Source organism: Orycteropus afer, unplaced genomic scaffold, assembly GCF_000298275.1.
Source record: "Orycteropus afer afer isolate SDZICR_OR568_19922 unplaced genomic scaffold, OryAfe1.0 scaffold00011, whole genome shotgun sequence".
Classification (NCBI taxonomy): Eukaryota; Metazoa; Chordata; class Mammalia; order Tubulidentata; family Orycteropodidae; genus Orycteropus; species Orycteropus afer.
In genome coordinates, this window is record NW_006921598.1 from 8,384,251 (window position 1) to 8,402,724 (window position 18,474).

General features: G+C 42.2%; 1 protein-coding gene across 1 annotated transcript in view; it reads right to left on the reverse strand.

Moving 5' to 3' along the window:
* The window catches only part of ANKRD6 (ankyrin repeat domain 6), a 113,729-nt gene extending 98,809 nt beyond the window's left edge, over positions 1–14,920 (reverse strand). The window contains exon 1 of the mRNA XM_007950843.1: positions 14,801–14,920. Within this exon, the coding sequence (XP_007949034.1) occupies positions 14,801–14,920 (120 nt within the window). The remainder of the gene's footprint in view (positions 1–14,800) is intronic.
* Between the last annotated feature and the right edge of the window lie 3,554 nt (positions 14,921–18,474).

Here is an 18,474-nt window from a genome sequence, read left to right on the forward strand (position 1 = left end):
TGGGCAGAAGACATGAATAGACACTTCACCAAAGAGGATATTGAGGCAGCCAACAAACACATGAAATGTTCACAATCATTAGCCATTAGAGAGATGCAAATCAGACCAACAATGAGATACCATCTTGCCCTAGCACTAATAGCAAAGTTCAACAAGATAGAAAATAACAAATGCTGGCAAGGATATGGAGAGATTGGGATGCTAATACACTACTGGTGGGACTGTAAAATGATACACCACTGTGGAAAGCAGTTTGATGATTCCTTAAAAAGTTGGAAGTAGAAATACCATTTGATCCAGTAATCTACTTCCGTAGCGATACTGCCTTGGAAATCCAAGGAGGCGTTTCTGTGAGTCGGGTCCAACTCGACGGCACATAACAACAATAACAACATCCTAAAGACATGAGAGCCATGACAAGAACAGACATATGCACAACCATGTTCATCACAGCACTATTTACAATAGCAAAAAGATGGAAACAACCTAGGTGTCCATCAACTGAAGAATGGAAACTGAACTATGGTACATACACACAGTGGAATACTATGCAACACTAAAGAATGATGTAGGATGTGCAACACACCACATAACATGGATGAATTTGGAGGACATTATGCTGAGTGAAATAAATCAATCTCAGAAAGACAGATATTGTATTAGTTCATTATTGTAAAAAGTCAAGCAAAGGTTTATATATAGAAGGAAACTTTCTTTGCTGGTTACCAGCAGTGGGAGGGGAGGGGAGTGAACACTGCCAAAAAAAAATTTTTTTTTTTTTTTTGTAATAAAAACAAGTCAATTATAATTTTACCTCCCAGATGCAACTTCCTTTGAGTAGTGGTGCTGGCATAGAATGCAGAAAGTACCGTGGATTCCTAAAAGGACGAACAAATCTGTCCTGGACAAAGTGCAGACAGAATGCTCCTTGAAAGCAAGAATGGCCAGACTTTGTCTCACCTGTTTTGGTCATGGTGTCAGAGGGACCATTCTCTGGAGAAGGATGTCATTCTTGGTAAAGTGGAGGGTCAACGAAAGAGGGGCAGGCCCTCAACAAGATGGATTGACACAGTGGCTGCAGCAATGGGCTCAGGTACAGTAGGAATCGTGAGGCTGGCACAGGACCGGGCAGTGTTTCGTTCTGTTTTACATAAGGTCACTATGAGTCGGAGACAACTCGACAGCACATAACAAACAACACAAATACAACTTGTATTATTTTCATCCAGTCTCTTTCAGCATATATTTCTTATTGATGCTTTTGCAGTTACATTCAAAGATCACATAAAATTATATAGCTTTTTGCTATAGCATTATGCCTTACTTAAACTAGTAGTTCTCAAACTTCATTGGCAAATAGAGCCTGGTGAAACCACTGAGACTATGGCCCCTAGCTGCCCTTCAGGTCTGGGATTGAACCCACACCTGTGGTTTCCAGCCAAACAAAAAACAGGCAAGTGAGTTAAACATTTACCTCAAGTAGACACACACCCTGGAGAGAACAATCATGGGAGAAGGAAGGGCTGCTTATGCACAGGGAGACAGCTCAGGGCGCAGAAGAGTATGGAGGGATGGACACTGGGAAGAGGTAACTATGGGGAGGAAGTGGGAGGGGAGCTGTTGCATTGTAAATTTTGGTCAATGACATGAGACAAAAGTATATGTGAACTGCTGTATGAAAAGTGAATTTACTCTGTAAATCTTCACCCAAATCAAAATAAAAAAATAAAAATTAAAAAAAAAAAAAAAAACTTCATTGGCAGCAGAATCTCAGTTGCCATGGAATCAATTCAGACTCATGGTGACCCCCTGTGTGTCAGAGTAGAACTGTTCTGCACAAGGTTTTCAATGGCTGTGATCTTTCTGAAGTAGAACACCAGGACTTTCTTCTGAGGTATCTCTGGGTAGACTGGAACTGCAATCTTTTGGTTAGAAGCTAAGTGCTTAACTGTCTGTGCCACCCAGGGACTCTAGAATCTCCTGAGGAGCTTGTTAAAGGACAGATTGCTGGCCTCCTTCCAGGGTTTCTGATTCGGTAGGGCTAGGGTGGAGCCTGAAAATTTGCATTAAAACATGTTCCCAATGAGGGATAACAAGGGAGCCCAGCTAAAGGACACTTTGAGAACCACTGTCTTAAGCTACTGGTTTCCAACCCTGCTGCACCATTAGAGTCATCAGCCAACTGAAAAATATCCAACCCCAAATTTGACCTCCAAAGGGTTCTGATTCCATCAATCTAGGGTAGGGTCTAATGTGGTTGTTTTAAAAGTTCCGGGTAATTCTTATGTGCAGCCTAAAATCACGAACCCCTGCCCTGAACCCTCTAAAGGTGCCTGTTCCTCCAATATGCTCAGATGTCAGGATGAGCCACCTGAGGCCAGCAGAGGTGAGAGGGGCAGGGCCCTGCAGAGAGTGCACATTTCCCTTTGATCCAACCAGAGCACCAAAGCCTATTTCACATCCAGGTAACTGGCCCCACTGCCAACAACTCTGGGGCTGTGGTCTGCGATGATGCTTTGCTCTGGAAGGCTGAGTGCTATGGGTCCCGATTCTAGCAGAACTACTGCATGGGAACATCAGAGCAGCTCCAGTTCTAGCAGGTGACCCATAAATAACAGTAGCAGGTGATCATAAGAGGGGCGCAGATAGAACTAGTTAGTCCCTGCCATTCCTTTTGAAAAGGTCAGCACCTAGTTAGGAGGACAGACAGGTGGGAAGGTGAGATTCTGTTGGGGAACATTCCAGAGAGGCATTCCTGTGGAGATAAAGATCTCCTACCAATGAGGGATGACAAGGGAGCCAAGCTAAAGACAAACAGCTTAAAACAAACCCTGAAAGGAAGTGGAGGTGTTTTTTTTCCCAGCATGTATTCAGATATGGTGCTTAGCCCTGCTCACTGGATATGTTCCAGGAAGACCATGCATTTACACTGGAGAGACCTCCTAAGGAAGGGGCCAAGTCCTGGGCACTGGGACAAGGTCATGTGAGAACTGCAACCTATGAATAAGCCATTACAGACTTCCCCAGCCACAGACTCCACATGGCCTGGGTGCCCTGGGCCACAACCCTATTCATCCCTTACTTTGGCCAGGGAAGATCAGGACACAGAGGCCAGGGCACATCTCCTCTTTACTGCTTGGTATCTCAGCTCCTATTTACTAACCAAAAAACCAAACTCACTGCTATCCAGTCAATTCCAACTCATAGCAACCCCATAGGGTTTCCAAGACTGTAAATCTTTATGGAAGAAGACTGCCTCATCTTTTTTCCATGGAGCAGATGGTGGGTTCAAACTACCAACCTTTTGATTAGCAGCCAAATGCCTTGACCACTGAACCACAAGAGTTCCTTACTATTTACTAAAGGGTAGGCCCTTCAAACCAACAATATGAAAGAGAAACCCTTATACCCCTCAGGGGCTGCCAAGGAAGAGAGAGGGAAAGGCACTGACACTGGCCCATTCCTGGACCACCGCTATTGTTCAATGATGTTCTTATGATCAGAGTCACACAGACCAGGGGCTGCGGCAGCATCCCAAGGAATAAAAGGGTCAGAAACTGATAGGGCAGGGGCTGGCAGAAAGATAAATAATTGAAATTCATTACCTTGAAGAAGTAAACCAATTTAAACATCTTAACTGGCAGTTGTTACAAGGAAGGCAGTTGCATAGAGGACCTATACTGGGGCAAATGGCTTAAACTGCAATAAGAAAAATTTAAGTTACATTAGAGTAGTAAGTTCACAATGACAAAGCTTCCTTTCTTTAGAAGAACATAAGAAATACAACAGCTTATGGCATATGATCAAGAACCAATGGTACTGAAGGAAGAAGTCAAAGCTCCACTGAAGGAACTGGCAAAGAACCATGCTCCAGGAATTGACGGAACACCCACTGAGATGTTTCAACAAATGGACGCCCTGCTGGAGGCACTCACTCAGCTACGCCAAGAGATTTGGATGACAGCTACCTAGCCAACGGACTGGAAGAGATCCATATTTGTACCCATTCCAAAGAAAGATGATCTCACAGAATTTGGAAATTATTGAACAATATCATTAATATCACAAGTAAAATCTTACTGAAGATAATTCAAAAATGGTTGCACCAGTGTATTGACTGCTTCTAGAAATGCAAGCTGGATTCAGAAGAGGACGTGGAATGAGGGATATCACTGCTGATGTCTGATGGATCTTAGCTAAAAGCAAAGAATACTAGAAAGATGTTTACTTATGTTTTATTGACTATGCAAAAGCATTCAATTGTGTGGATCATAACAAATTATGGATAACACTGAGAAGAATGGGAATTCCAGAACACTTGATTGTATGCATGAGAAACCTGTACATAGATCAGGAGGCTATAGTTCAAACAGAACAAGAGGATACTGCATGATTCAAAATCAAGAAGGGAGTGCATCCAGGTTGTATCCTTTCACCATACTTACTCAACTTGTATGCTGAGGAAATAATCCAAGAAACTGGATTATATGAAGAAGAACACAGCATCAAGATTGCAGAAAGACTCATTAACAACCTGCAATATGCAGATGACACAACTTTGCTTGCTGAAAGTGAGGATGACTTGAAGCACTTACTGATGAAGATTAAAGACTACAGTCTGTAGTACGGATTACACCTCAATATAAAGAAACCAAAATCCTCATAACTGTCCAATAAACAGCTTCACAATAAATGGAGAAAAGATTGAAGTTGTCAAAGACTTCATATTACTTGGTTCTACAATCAACACCAATGTAAGAAGCAGGAGTCAAGACATCAAATGGCATACTGCATTGGGCAAATCTGCTGCAAAAGACCTTTTTCAAGTGATGAACATCAAAGATGTGTCCTTGAAGACCAAGGCATGCCTAACCCAAGCCATGGTATTTTTCAATTGCCTCTTACACATGTGAGAGCTAGATGATGAATAAGGAAGACCAAAGAAGAGTTGATACTTTTGAGTTGTGATGTTGGAGAAGAATGCTAAGAGTACCATGGTCTGCTAAAAGGACTAACAGATCTGTCCTGGAAGAACTGCAGCCGGAATGCTCCTTGGAAGCAAGAATAGCCAGACTTCATCTCACCTAGTTTGGTCATGTTCTCAGAAGGAACCATTTCCTGGAGAAGGATACCATGCTTGGTGAAGTGGAGGGTCAACGAAGAAGGGGAAGGCCCTCACTGAGATGCACTGACACAGTGGCTGCAACAATGGGCTCAGGTATAGCAAGGATGGTGGGGCTGGCACAGGGCCGGACAGTGTTTCGTTCCGCTGTGCATAGGGTCACTATGAGTTGGAGACGACTCAGCGACACCTAACAACAATGGCAGTGCAGTCATTTGTGAAGTAAGTAGTATCTGTATTTTTAGCCTTAAAGAAAGAAAGGAAAAATAGGTAGTAGAGGGTCTTTGAGATATAATTTGGATAAAGACGTTGTTGTTGTTATGTGCCAACAAGTCAGACCTGACTCATAGTGACCCCTCATTGGGTTTCCGAGGCAGTATCACTATTGAACCACCAGCATTCTGGTTAGCAGTCAAGGGCTTTAGGTACTACGCTACCGGAGCTCCTAGTAAGGCTTATAGAGGCAAAATGATTTCTCACGATCTCAGATCTTGTTTGGAGTAGAACTGCATACAACTGGAATACTAACCACTTGATCCCTAATTTAGGTTTCAATGGTAGATGATTTCTAACTTCCTAGGTGCTCCCAGGATCCTTTTATCAAAGACAATATAGCATGGGACCCTCAAATGCCAGGAATGGTGTACACTTGGGTCAGAAAATCTCAAAGTCCTTCTTGGGCATTTGATTCAATGAAGACAAAGTTCTAAAGACATTCAGAAAGACAGGGGGATGAAAAAGTGCCACTTCCTTTTTGGGGATTCCTTTTCCTTGTAACTCTAAAAGTGTTCTAATGATTACCAACACATATGTGAAAATAATTTGAAAAGTATTAAGTGTTAAACACATGTACAATATCATTATTAGGATATTGCTTTACTAAGTTCCTTTCATAAAATACTTTATTAAAGTATATGGGGTCCCAGACAGTAAAACACATGCATATTATAACTACTACATGTAAAATCCCAAGAAATATGTTCTAATAAGAAGCAGTCCACCAGAAGTTCACAAAGTTATAATAATAGTTCAAACAGAGTGGTTAAGAGCAAGGACTCTGGAACCAAATGCTAGGCATCTAATCTCAGTTCTGATATTTTCAAACTGAAACTCTGGTCATAACCTCTCCTTCCTCAGTTTCCTCAAGGTATAATGAGGATAAAAGATTTGTGGTGAGGTTAAAAGGATTTCATCTTTGTTAAGCACTTTTAAGAGTTTTTGACCCCTAACAAACAGTCTTTAAAAAAAAAAAAAAAACCTCACTGCCGTCAAGTCGATCCTGACTCATAGTGACCCTTCCTTGGGTTTCCAAGGCAGTATCGCTATGGAAGTAGATTGCTCAATCTTCCTTCAGAGAAGAGCTGGTGGGTTTGAACCACCAGCCTCCTGGTTAGCAGTCAAATGCCTTAAGCACTACACCACCAGAGCTCCTAAACACAATCTAAGTGTAGGCAATCTACAATCAACCACATTATTCTCCTCATTCAACATATATGGAGCTTATTGTGTGTATATTGTGCTAAACCAAACCAAACACTGCCAAGGAGTTGATACTGACTCATGGGATTTCCCAGGCAGTATTTTACGAAAATAGATTGCCCAATCTTCCTTCCCAGGAGTGACTTCTTGTTGTTATGTGCCGTCCCGTCTGACCCAATTCATAGCGACCCCTCTGTGGGTTACCAAGGCAGTATGATGACGGAAGTAGATTGCCCCATCTTCCTTCCGAGGAGTGGCTGGTGGGTTTGAACTGCCAGCCTTCTGGTTAGCAGTCAAGTGGAGTGGCTGGTGGGTTTGAAGTGCTAGCCTTCTGGTTAGCAGTCAAATGCCTTAGGCACTATGCCATCAGAGCTCCTGTATGTGCTAGGCACTTTGATACAATGAGGTTTTTTTTTGGTTGTTGGGTTTTATTTTTTTTTTTTAAAGTATTATTTTTTTTAGTATATCGTGTTTCAGAAGGAAGATTGGGCAATCTATGTCCGTAGAGATACCACCTCGGAAACCCAAGAAGGGGTCGCTATGAGTCAACTCCATTCAAGGGCAGTGAGTTTTTTTGCGTTTTGAGAATATTATGCTAGGCACTTTAAACAACAACAACAACAAAAAAAAAAAACTCACTGTGTCAAGTAGATTCCTACTCATAGTGACTCACATTGGGTTTCCAAGGCTGTAAATCTTTACTGCCCCATCTTTCTTCTGTAGAGCACCTGGTGGGTTTGAACCACTGATCTTTTGGTTAGCAGTCTAATGCCTTAACCACTATGCCACCAGAGCTCCTGGTGCTAGGCCCTGGAAGGGTTAAAAAAAGTTCACAACATTTGGTGCCCAGTTAAATTTTACAATTGCAGCAACATGTGTTATCACACTTAGCCCCTATGGAAACTAAATTTTGTGAGGAAACTGAAACTTGGTGAGGTAAAAATCAGCCAGTGGTGATTTGGGTCCCACCTCCATCCCCAGGGCATTTGGCAGTGTGTGGAGATATTTTTGGTTGTCACAACTGGGGGCGGGGAGGTATTACTGGCATCTAGTAAGTACAGGCCAGTGAGGCCACTAAATATCCTACCGTGCACTGGAAGCCCCCACAACAAAAAATTAATTATCTAGTCCAAAACATCAATAGTGACAAATTTGAGAAACCCTGGCTATATTAATAGGAACTCTTGTGGCGTAGTGCCTAAGACATTTGACTGCTAACCAGAAGGCTGGTGGTTCAAACCCACCAGCCACTCCTCGGAAAGAAGGTTGGGCAATTTACTTCTGTAGTGATACTGCCTCGGAAACCCAAGGAGGGGTCGCTATGACTCAGATCTGACTCAATGGAAGTGAGTTTGGTTTGGTTTGGTTTGGCTATATTAATAAGCAGTTAATAAGCAGCACAGCAGGCACCCGTACTAAGGTTTTTAGATTCCAAACCCAGGGCTTTTCTGCTGCGTTAATCACAGAGAAATGTAATAGCTAAACTATGACCCCATGTTTTAATCCAGTAGGGAGTTCTAAGCACCCACAAAGCAATATGTAATTATGAGGGACACAAAGTGCCTGGGTGGACATGCTTCATTAGTTGAGAGAAGAGCAAGTTCATGGATGGACTTCACGGAGGTGGTGGCTTCTGAGTCCTGATGTCAAACCTTAAAGAAGCAAAGTGGTTTCTAAAGGTCTTTTAGGAGAGAAGCATCTAATCTCCAAGAAAGAATCTATACATTGAGCTTCCCAGCAGAAGCACTGTAAGCTTAAAGACAATGAAGCATTGTCTTCAAAACTCAAGGTAAAATAATTCTCAGCCTATTTTTCTATATGAAGTTGTCAATTAATCAAGAAGGTAGAATAAAGATTTTTTCAGATACGTAGACTCTCAAATAATTTCTCTCTCACGTTTTCTTTTTTGGGAAACTATTAGAGAATATGCAGCAACAATGTGAGGATGACATGGGTTCTACCAAACAGGGGACCTAACCCAGGAAAGAAATGAAAGGAATTCTCAGGATAACAGTTATGCAGTAGACCTAGAAAGCAAGCTAGATCAAATGGGAACTCAACTCACTGCTGTCGAGTCGGAACCGACTCATAGCGACCTCTCCTTAGGTTTCTGAGATGGTATCACTGTGGAAGCAGATTGCCCAAAACCTTCCTTCCGAGGAGTGGCTGGTGGCTTTGAACCGCCAGCCTTCTGGTTAGCAGTCAAATGCCTTAGGCACTATGCCACCAGAGCTCCCAAATGGGAACAGAAGGATAAATTATTCCAGAAGAGATAGCTCCAGGAAAAAAATAACATTAATAAATATGTGATAGGTACAATCATGGAAAATTGTACCAAGAAATGTTTTTCAGAGGTGCTGGAAGGTAAAAGAAACATTTAACTGTAAGTTTGAATAGAAGTACCTGACAAATCAAGGCAATTATCAACTACAGGAAAAATAGCAAGCTATATAAAAAATGAAAACGTAATTACAGTACCCTTCTTGGCACACCAGTGAACATCATTTACATAATCACAATTACTTATGGATCTCATAAAAATAAAAATGGATATAACTAGATTAAGAAATGTGAAAGAGAAAGGGACATGTGACAACTGAATTCTTCATCAATCTTAATAAAAACTCAATAGATTATACCTAAAATTGATAAGTCTCTCCCATGCATTCATTCTCTGGAAGATATTAGAGCTGTGCTGTCCAATATGGCAGCCATCGGCCAATTTAAATTTTAATTGGTTAAAAATTTAAATTTTGTGGCATTTAATTTTTAATTAAGTTAAAATAAAATTTAAAATCCACTGCTTCAGCCTTATTTTCCATATTTAATAGCCACATGTGGTGTTACCAATTGAATTGTGCCCCCAAAAATGTGTTGAAGTACTAACCCCTGTACCTGTTAATATGAGCTTCTTTGAAAATAAGGAGGTTCTTTGTTATGTAAATGAGCTCATAACAGAGTAGGATAGGTCCTAAATCTAATCACTTCTGACTTCTAAAAAAAGCAGAACAGATACCATATGAGGACAAACACACATAGCAGATGCATCTACAAGCCCAGGAATGCCAAGGGTTGTTGGCAGCTACTAGAAGCTGAAATAGACAAAGAACCTTTCCCTAGAGCCATACCCTGAATTTGTACTTCTAGCCTCCTGAACTGTGAGAAAATTAAAGCCACCACTTGTAGCAAGGCAGCACTTGATAACTAAGACCTGTGGCTAAAAACAAACTAAATGAACTCACTGCCATTGAGTCGATCCCAACTCATAGCAACCCCTCTTTGGGTTTCCAAGGTGGTATCTCTACGGGAGTAGATCACTCAATCTTCCTTCCAAGGAGTAGCTGGTGGGTTTGAACCGCTAGCCTACTGGTTAACAGTCAAATGCCTTAGGCACCAGACCTGTGGCTAGTGGTTACTTACTATATTGGACAGCACTGATACAGACCATGTCCATCATCATATAAAGTTCTATTGGACATCAAAATAAGGTGGAAAGGGGGGAAAAAAAAAACTATTAAGGTGGAAAGGGGGGAAAAAAAAACTATTGCCATCAAGTTGATTCTGATTCATAGTAACCCATAGAGTTTCCAAGGTTGTAAATCTTTATGGAAGTAGACTGCCCCATCTTCACAGAAGTAGATTGCTTCATCTTCCTCCTGCCAAGCAGCTGATGGGTTTGAACTGCCAACCTTCTGGTTAGCAGTCAAATGCCTTAACCACTGTGCCATCAAAATGCCTTTAAAATAAGGAAGTAAACCACAAAAGAAGAAGATAGTATGGTCCAGAAAACAAAACAAAACAAAAATCCAAACAGAAAAAAGCAGCAAGAGAACAATAAGGATAATATCAAAGACAAATTCCTAAACAGCTACCACTAGGCCCCAAAAGCCACCAGTCTGAACCAGTCTGAACATTCTAAATAAAGATTAGCACAATTAGGGTAGAGTATAAGGATGAATTAGTGAAGACAAGGCATTTGGCTGCTAACCAGAAGGTCAATGGTTTAAACCCACCAGCTGCTCCACAGAAGGAAGCTGGGGCAATGTACTTCTGTAAAGATTTACAGCCTTGGAAACCCAATGGAGGTCACTATGAGTCGGCATCGACTCAATGGCAGTGAGTTTTTTTTTTTTTTTTTTTTTTTAAGACAAAACCAAGGAAACACACACACAATTATTAAGCCCAGGGTAACAAATATTGTAGGGAAGGAAATGTACTAATTTCTGTCACGTGGCACAACTACGAATAGTATACCATACCAAACCCACTGACATCAAATCAATTCCGACTCATAGCGACCCCCATTGACTTTCTAAGGCTGTAAATCTTTCCTGAAATAGATTGCCTCATCCCACAAAGTGGCTGGTGAGTTTGAACCTCTGACCTTCTGGTTAGCAGCCAAAATGCCTTACCCACTACGCCACCAGAGCTCATCATGAATAGCAAAAAACACAACCACTGCCATGGAGTCAGATCTGACTCAGAGCGACCCCTCCTTGGGTTTCTAAGGTGGTATCACTACAGAAGTAGATTGCCCAACCTTCCTTCTGAGGAGTGGCTGGTGGGTTTGAACTGCCAGCCTTCTGGTTAGCAGTCAAATGCCTTAGCCACTATGCCACCAGAGCTCCCATGAATAGCATAAAGGGGTTAAAATAATATAAAGACCAAATGCTGATGTCACTTAAGTTATATACTTTTAAAGCTCCTATGTACATGCATTACTTTGATAAAAATAATTTTAAAAGCAAATTATGAAAAAAAAGACAGACACAATACAAATATTGACAAGAATATGGAGAAATTGAAACACTCATGTTGCTGTGGAAATGTAAAATGGTACAACCACTAGGAAAATAGTTGGGCAGTCTCTTAGAATGTTAAATATGGATTTACCATTGTTGTTGTTGTTGTTGTTATGTGACATAGAGTCAGACCTGACTCACTGCAACCCTTACTTGGGTTTCCGAAGCAGTATCACTATGGAAGTAGATTGCCCCATCTTCCTTCCAAGGAGTGGCTGGTGGGTTTGAACCGCCAGCCTTCTAGTTAGCAGTCAAGTGCCTTAGGCACTATGCTACCAGAGCTCCTGGATTTACCATATGACTTAGCAATTTCACTCCTAGGTATCTACCCAAGAGAATTGAAAAGATGTCTCCATGCAAAGATTTGTATGTGAATGTTCATAGCAGCATTATTCATAATATCCCTGTCTTAGTTATCGAGTCCTGCTGTAACAGAAATACAAGGGGGTGGCTTTAACAAATTTATTTTCTCATACTTCAGGAGGCCAGAAGTCTAAATAGGGTGCTGGCTCTAGGGGAAGGCTTTCTCTCTGTTAGCTATAGAGGAGAGAATTTGTTTCTTTTACAGGAGACATCTACTCCTGGGTGATCTGCTAATGGCTTGGCATCTCTCTTCCTCCATCTTTGTGTCTTCTGTTTCTTAATGTCTTTCATTTCTCAAAAGAACTGACTTAAGACACACCCTACACTAATCTTGGCTCACTAACATAACAAAGACAACCCAGACCCAAATGGGATTATAATCACAGGCATAAACCAAAAAAACCAAACCCACTGCCATCAGAGTCAATTCTGACTCATAGCAACCCCCACAGGGTTTCTAAGGCAGTTAATCTTTAGGGAAGTAGATTGCCCCATCATCCTTCCACGGAGTGGCTGGTGGGTTTGAACTACCAACCTTCTGGTTAGTAGTCAGGTTAGGATTTACAGTACGTATTTTGCATGGATAAAATTCAATCCATAGCAATCCAAAATTGGAAAAACCCAAAATGTCAACCGGTGAATGGATAAACAAAATGTGGTATATCCATACAGTGGAATATTATCCAACAAGGGAAGGAACAAAGTAGTAGTAATACATGCTACAATATGGATGAGCTTTAAAATTATTATGCTAAATGTAAGAAGCCAAACACAAAAGGCCATATAGTATATGATTCCATTTACATGAAATGTCCAGAAAAGGAAAATCTATAGAGACAGAAAGTAGATTAGTGGTTGGCTAGGAGTTTCAATAAGGACCCCTGGTAGCACCGTTCCTAAGGCATCTGACTGCTAATCAGAAGGCTGCTGGTTCAAACCTACCAGCCAGTCTGCGGAAGCAAGACTGGGCAATCTACTTCTGTAAACATTTACCACCTCGGAAACCCAATGGGGGTTGCTATTAGTCAGAATCGACAGGTTGCTATAAATCAGAAGTGACTTGATGGCTGTGGCTTTGGTTTGTTTTGGTTTAGGATTTTGAATGGGGAGTAACTGAATGGGTAAGATGTTTCTTACTGGGGTCATGGAAATGTTCTTAAAATGTCATGGTGGTTCTGCAAGTCTGTAAATACACTAAAAACCATTCATTGAATTGTACACTAAAAACCATTCATTGAATTGTACACTTAAAATGAGTGAATTTTATGGGATATAAACCATACCTCAATCAATTTGCTTTTTTAAAAAAATCAAATGATAAAGTCTTTTAGGAAAGAAAACCTGCAGGAGTATCTGGAACACTATGTGTTAAGTGCTTTACAGAGGTTATTACCATTATAATCACCTTGAAATTTTGGCAACTACTTTTTCTCTTTTAAAAATAATTATTTATTATTATTGTAGAAATAATTAAGGCATAATTGACATACAAGAGTGAAAACAATTAAATGTACAATTTGATAAGTTTTGCATATGTATATACCTGTTAAATCATTGTCACAACCAAAATAATGCAGATATAAAATTTGGCAATTATTAACTCTGTTTTACACATAAGGAAACTGCAGTTCAAAGAAGTTAACTTGCACAATTACCTAACATAGCAGAGGTACAACATGAGAGCATGCACCTGCACCACCATGTAAATGCTCTTTCTCCCATTTGTGGTGGCCTGGGCCCTTCTGCAGGTAGATCACACTGAAGGCCGGATTAAGTCCCTCTTCTACCCATGGTCCCATACAATCCAGTGCTGTGGAGAGTGCTATAAGGCTCCATGGGAGAACTACAAGTAGACCAAGATTTTCTCTCCCTCTGAAACCCGTGGAAGTTGAAACCTGTGTCAGGTGGAAACTTGTCAGAGAAGGAAAATGCAAGTATTTTCCACTAAAACGAGCAATAGAAAAGTAGTAACACTGCACCCAGTCAAGGGTGGAAAATGTGCAAGCCTGGAAAAGCAAGGCAGTCTCATCACGTTCTGGCTCTCACGGGTTTCACTGTATATGGACCGCATGGGATTAACCATGAAGGGGAAGCTGGCCAATCTTTGCCACAGGAGTTCTGAGATTAATGCTAAGATTTTATTTAAAAATTAACACACATACCCTTCCCCCAGCTCTCTCTGTAGCGGTCTGGAGAGTGTAGAAACCTACAGTTCCTCCACTCAGCAGCTGTGGGGCACTAAACAAATTCTTCAAATCTCTCTGTGCCTCAATTTCCTCATCTCTACAGTGGGGAAAATCAGAACTTCTTCTAAAAGACTGTTGTGGGGATTAAAGGAATTAATATAGGTAAAACGCTTAGAGTAATACTGTAATTGGTAAGTGTTTGCCATCACTGCTATTTGGTCTTTGTATTTAAACTTGTCACCTAACTGTGCAAAATTTGCCCTTGTTCAGCTTTGCTACAAAATTGCCCTTTCTTTGATCAGAATGTTCTCATGTTGACCACTATGCTATCTGTTGGTGCAGGTTAGGAAATATCATCCAAGCTCACCACACATTTTCACTGACAATATAAAATCAAAGGCCAAAGAGGTCATGGCAGTGGTCTGGTCTAAGCCCACCAATGTACAGATGTGGATAATGATGCTTCAGGCGGCTCAGGGGCTGCTCAAAAACAAACTGATTCACCTCCCTAGGCAGCCTGTCTAACGTCATCACCACATATGTACTCTTCTCAGTAAGATTTCGTGTCCCGTCTTCTTCCAAGAGATCTCCTGCCCATTTAGCTAAAGAAGTCGGAGAGAAAAATCCACACTGATTTTCCAGACTGTCAAATGCTAATTACAAGTTATTCCATTTGAAAGATCGAAATGAAAGCGTGTTTAATCCTTCTCCTTCTCCCCAAATCTCCATCATTGCAAGAAAAGCAAGTTCTTTGAAAGCTGTGAACCAAACACAACAGTTTTGCAGTCAATGGTTAAGAGGTAGGCTGGTTCCCAGGGAATGGCTAAAGAGGGTTTTTTCTCCGTTACCTTGGTAACTGCTACCTTGGCGCCCTTGTTGATGAGCTGAACCACATTCTCTGCTTGGCCTTTGTACGCAGCTATGAGAAGGCGTTCTGAAAGTGCAGCGACCGCATCCTGCTGGCTCATGAATTAGGAGAGAAAGAGGTTTTCGGGAAAGCAGTAGACAAGTTCCTTCAGGTCAACGCGACGCCACTGGCCCGAGCCGGCACCCACAGGTAAAGACGTTCCCAATCATTGGAAAGAGCCTTTGTTACTATGCCATCTTCACGACCTGGGGGGTTACAAAACAAAGCTGCCATCAGCACCATTCAACACCCAAGGCAGGCCACACCTCTTTCTCTCTGATGTTAGGACATTCTGCGATTGCTCACTGTAGGGGAGGGAAGCTGGGGGCGAGGGGCCATGAGGGAAGCACACTCAACAAAGCAAAGCCTTAGCAGAGCTTCCAGGTGGAAGGCAGCATGGGATATACAGGCTTCGGGTGCTTAACCTGAAAATGGGAGCCAGCCAATCTTTGCCACAGGAGTTCCACTGCCAACCTCCTCTTCTTCTGCTTTCGGGGACATTCCAGAGGAGGATGGCCAAAACGGTGAGATTTGTTCTCCATTTCTGTCCTGGTTAACAGAGACCTGATCAATTCCCCAAGACTGTCGAGTGTATGGACCCACCTTCTTCTGGCAGGTAACTATACTGTGTATGACCACAAGAGGCCTTCTGGGCTGTGTTCTGTGGGCCTACCACTGCTAACATGCCAATTCCCTGGTGGGTCAGTTGCCAGTGGACCACATTCCACAGAGGCCCCACTAAGTGGGTTCTCTCCTTGGGGTGTTCTCCCGGCATTTACTGCAGTCATCTTCTTTTACCCTTTCCTCACAGTTCAAATGGTGCAGTTCTCTAAGTTCTGGAACAGAGGGAGAGCTGGGCACAGGCCTGAGCCATCTGCTGCTTCCAATTACTGCTGAAATGATCCTCCCTGGGGACAAATGGATGCTGGACATACTGACAGTGTGCACTTCCAATCTGGAAGGAGGGGCTAGTGGTGTTTGTTCCTCACTTAACACAAGAAAAGCAAGTGGGCAGCCAAACAAGAGACAGGACTACAAGGTGGATAATTACACCAGGTAAGTATACGCCCTAAATCAACCAGGGTAGACCACAAGGGCAACATTTGCACAAGGAGATAGCTCAGAGAGCAGGAATGCGTAGGAAGGAAGAACACAGAGAAAAGGTAACCACTGGAAGGGAATGGGAAGAGAGCTGTTACATTATGGGGATTGAAATCAATGTCATGAAACAAAATGTGTATGAGCCGTTGAATGGAAAACGAATTTGCTCTGTAAACTTTCACCCAAATCACAATTTAAAAAGAAAAAGAGAGAGAGAGAAAGAACTAGGAGTGGAGCATATCCTCGGACCTGAGATCCCTGCACTGGACCTCCCTGGCAGAGAGGTGATAGAGAGAGTGGCAGCAAAACCAAGAGACAGGCGTGAGACAGTGTCAGTCTTACCAGCCCAAGAGGAAAGCTGAGTTCCTTTGGACAGGAGGCTTGCTGGTGGAATGGGGTGCACCTATCCACAGAGCTAGAAGAGCTTTGTAACACCTGGACAAGCAGGACAGATGCCAGGCCAGGCAGGTACCAGGCCTAGAGGCAGAGGGCCTAAAGAAAGGCATGCCTGAGGGCAAAGCCACGGGGAGGCTGTCAGGATTGAAGAATTGTATCCTGAGTGTTCCTGAACCTGTATTGTAACCTGTTACTTCCCCAATAAACCCCATAATCAAGGGGAAAAAGAAGAAAAAAAGAATAAATGTTTAGGAATGCAATAATTTGGCTGGAAAAAAATAAAAAAGTAAATGGCCGCCTAAAATCACCTACAGGACAAAAAGCACTGACTTAGAGCAATGGTCGAGAGGATAATTAGTCGTAAATTTAAGCTCTTCTTTTCACCCAATGACCAAAATGAATAGGATTTTAAAGACTGTGACTCCTTCTAGCAGTCCTGGGCAACCATTGATAACCAAAACCACTGATAACTGATTCAAAGGTGAAGTGCTCTTTTGACAGAAGGAATGCTGAAAGATCTGTCTGATCTACATCCAGAGTCTGGGTGGTGCAAAAACTTAACACACTCAGCTGCTAAGAGGTTGGAGGTTTCAGTCCACCCAGACAGACCTGGCTGAAAGGTGTGATGATCTAATTAGAAATATCAGCCACTGAAATCCCGAACAGTGAACAGTTCTATTCTGAGACACATGGACTATCCATGAAACTGAGTTGAGTCATGGCAACTGTTTTTTGTCTTTTTTTTTTTTTTTTTTTTTTTAAATCCATTCCTGCTATAAGTGCAAGGAATTGAGGGCTTCTTAGTAAAGATCAAGGAGCTCTGGTAGCATAGTGGTTAAGGCTGGTAACCAAAAGGTCAGTGGTTCGAACTCACCAACTCCTCAGAAGAAAGATGAGGCAGTCTGCTCCTGTAGAGATTTACAGCCTTGGAAACTCAATGGGGGTGTCGCTGTGAGATGGGATCAACTCGATGACAGTGAGCTTAGTCAAGGAGCTCTGGTGGTGTAGTGGTTATGGCATTTGGCTGTTACGTGAAAGGTCAGTGGTTCGAACCCACCAGTTGCTCCTTGGAAGAGAGATGGGGCGGTCTGCTTCCGTAAAGATTTACAGTCTTTGAGTTGCTATGAGTCAGAATTGACTTGATGGCAATGAATTTGGGGTTTTATTCATTTGTGTAGGTCAGCTGATGAATTTGAACTGCCGATCTTTTGGTTAGCAGCTGACTATTTAACCACTGTGACAAAAGGGCTCATTTTAAAACATATTTATTAAAAGTGTCAATATATCCAAATGAAAAGGAAAGAAAACACTGTGCCAAAAGGCCACCATTCTCCATCCCAGAGCTCACCAACATTCTAATTTTGAAGACCCAGGAGATGTAGACATCTCTATAGGTGTTTTCAGTCAAACCCAATGATTTTTTTGATCTCTGGAAAAGGGAATCAGCCGTGGTATGGCTGTCAAAGGTCTGGACTAGATCCCACTCCAACTCCCATTCCGTATACATAAAACAAAGATAATAACGGCTCTCTCCCAAGACGGTGGTGGGAATTAAAGGTGGTATCTTATTACGTAAGTTGCCCTAGTGGCATAAGCATTAACTGCTTGGCTGCTGTCATGGACTGAATTGTGTCTCTCAAAAATGTGTCAAGTTGGCTGGGCCACGATTCTCAGTGGTCTGGCAGTTATGTAATGATGCAATTTGACAGTTATGCAATGATGTGATCATCCGCCATTATACGATCTGATGTGATCAGTTAGTCAGTTATAAGGGGCCTTAGGGTAGGATGCAACACCCGTACTCAGGTTACAGCACTGATCAGATCGGTGTAGAAGGAGTTTCCCTGGGGTGTGGCTTGCATTACCGTTCATCTTATGAGAGACAAAGGTAGAGAAAAGCAAGGAAGGAAGGACTTGACTACCACCAAGAAATAAGAGTCAGGAATAGCCCACATCCTTTGGACCCAGGGTCCCTGCACTGCGAGCCTTCTAGACTCAGGGGAAGACTGGTGCCAAAATATATAGAGACCTCCAAGGAACACCGGGCCCACAGATGTTGAAAGGAGACAAGGATCTTCCCTTAGAGCCAACAGAGAAAGAGAGAAAGCCTTCCCCTAA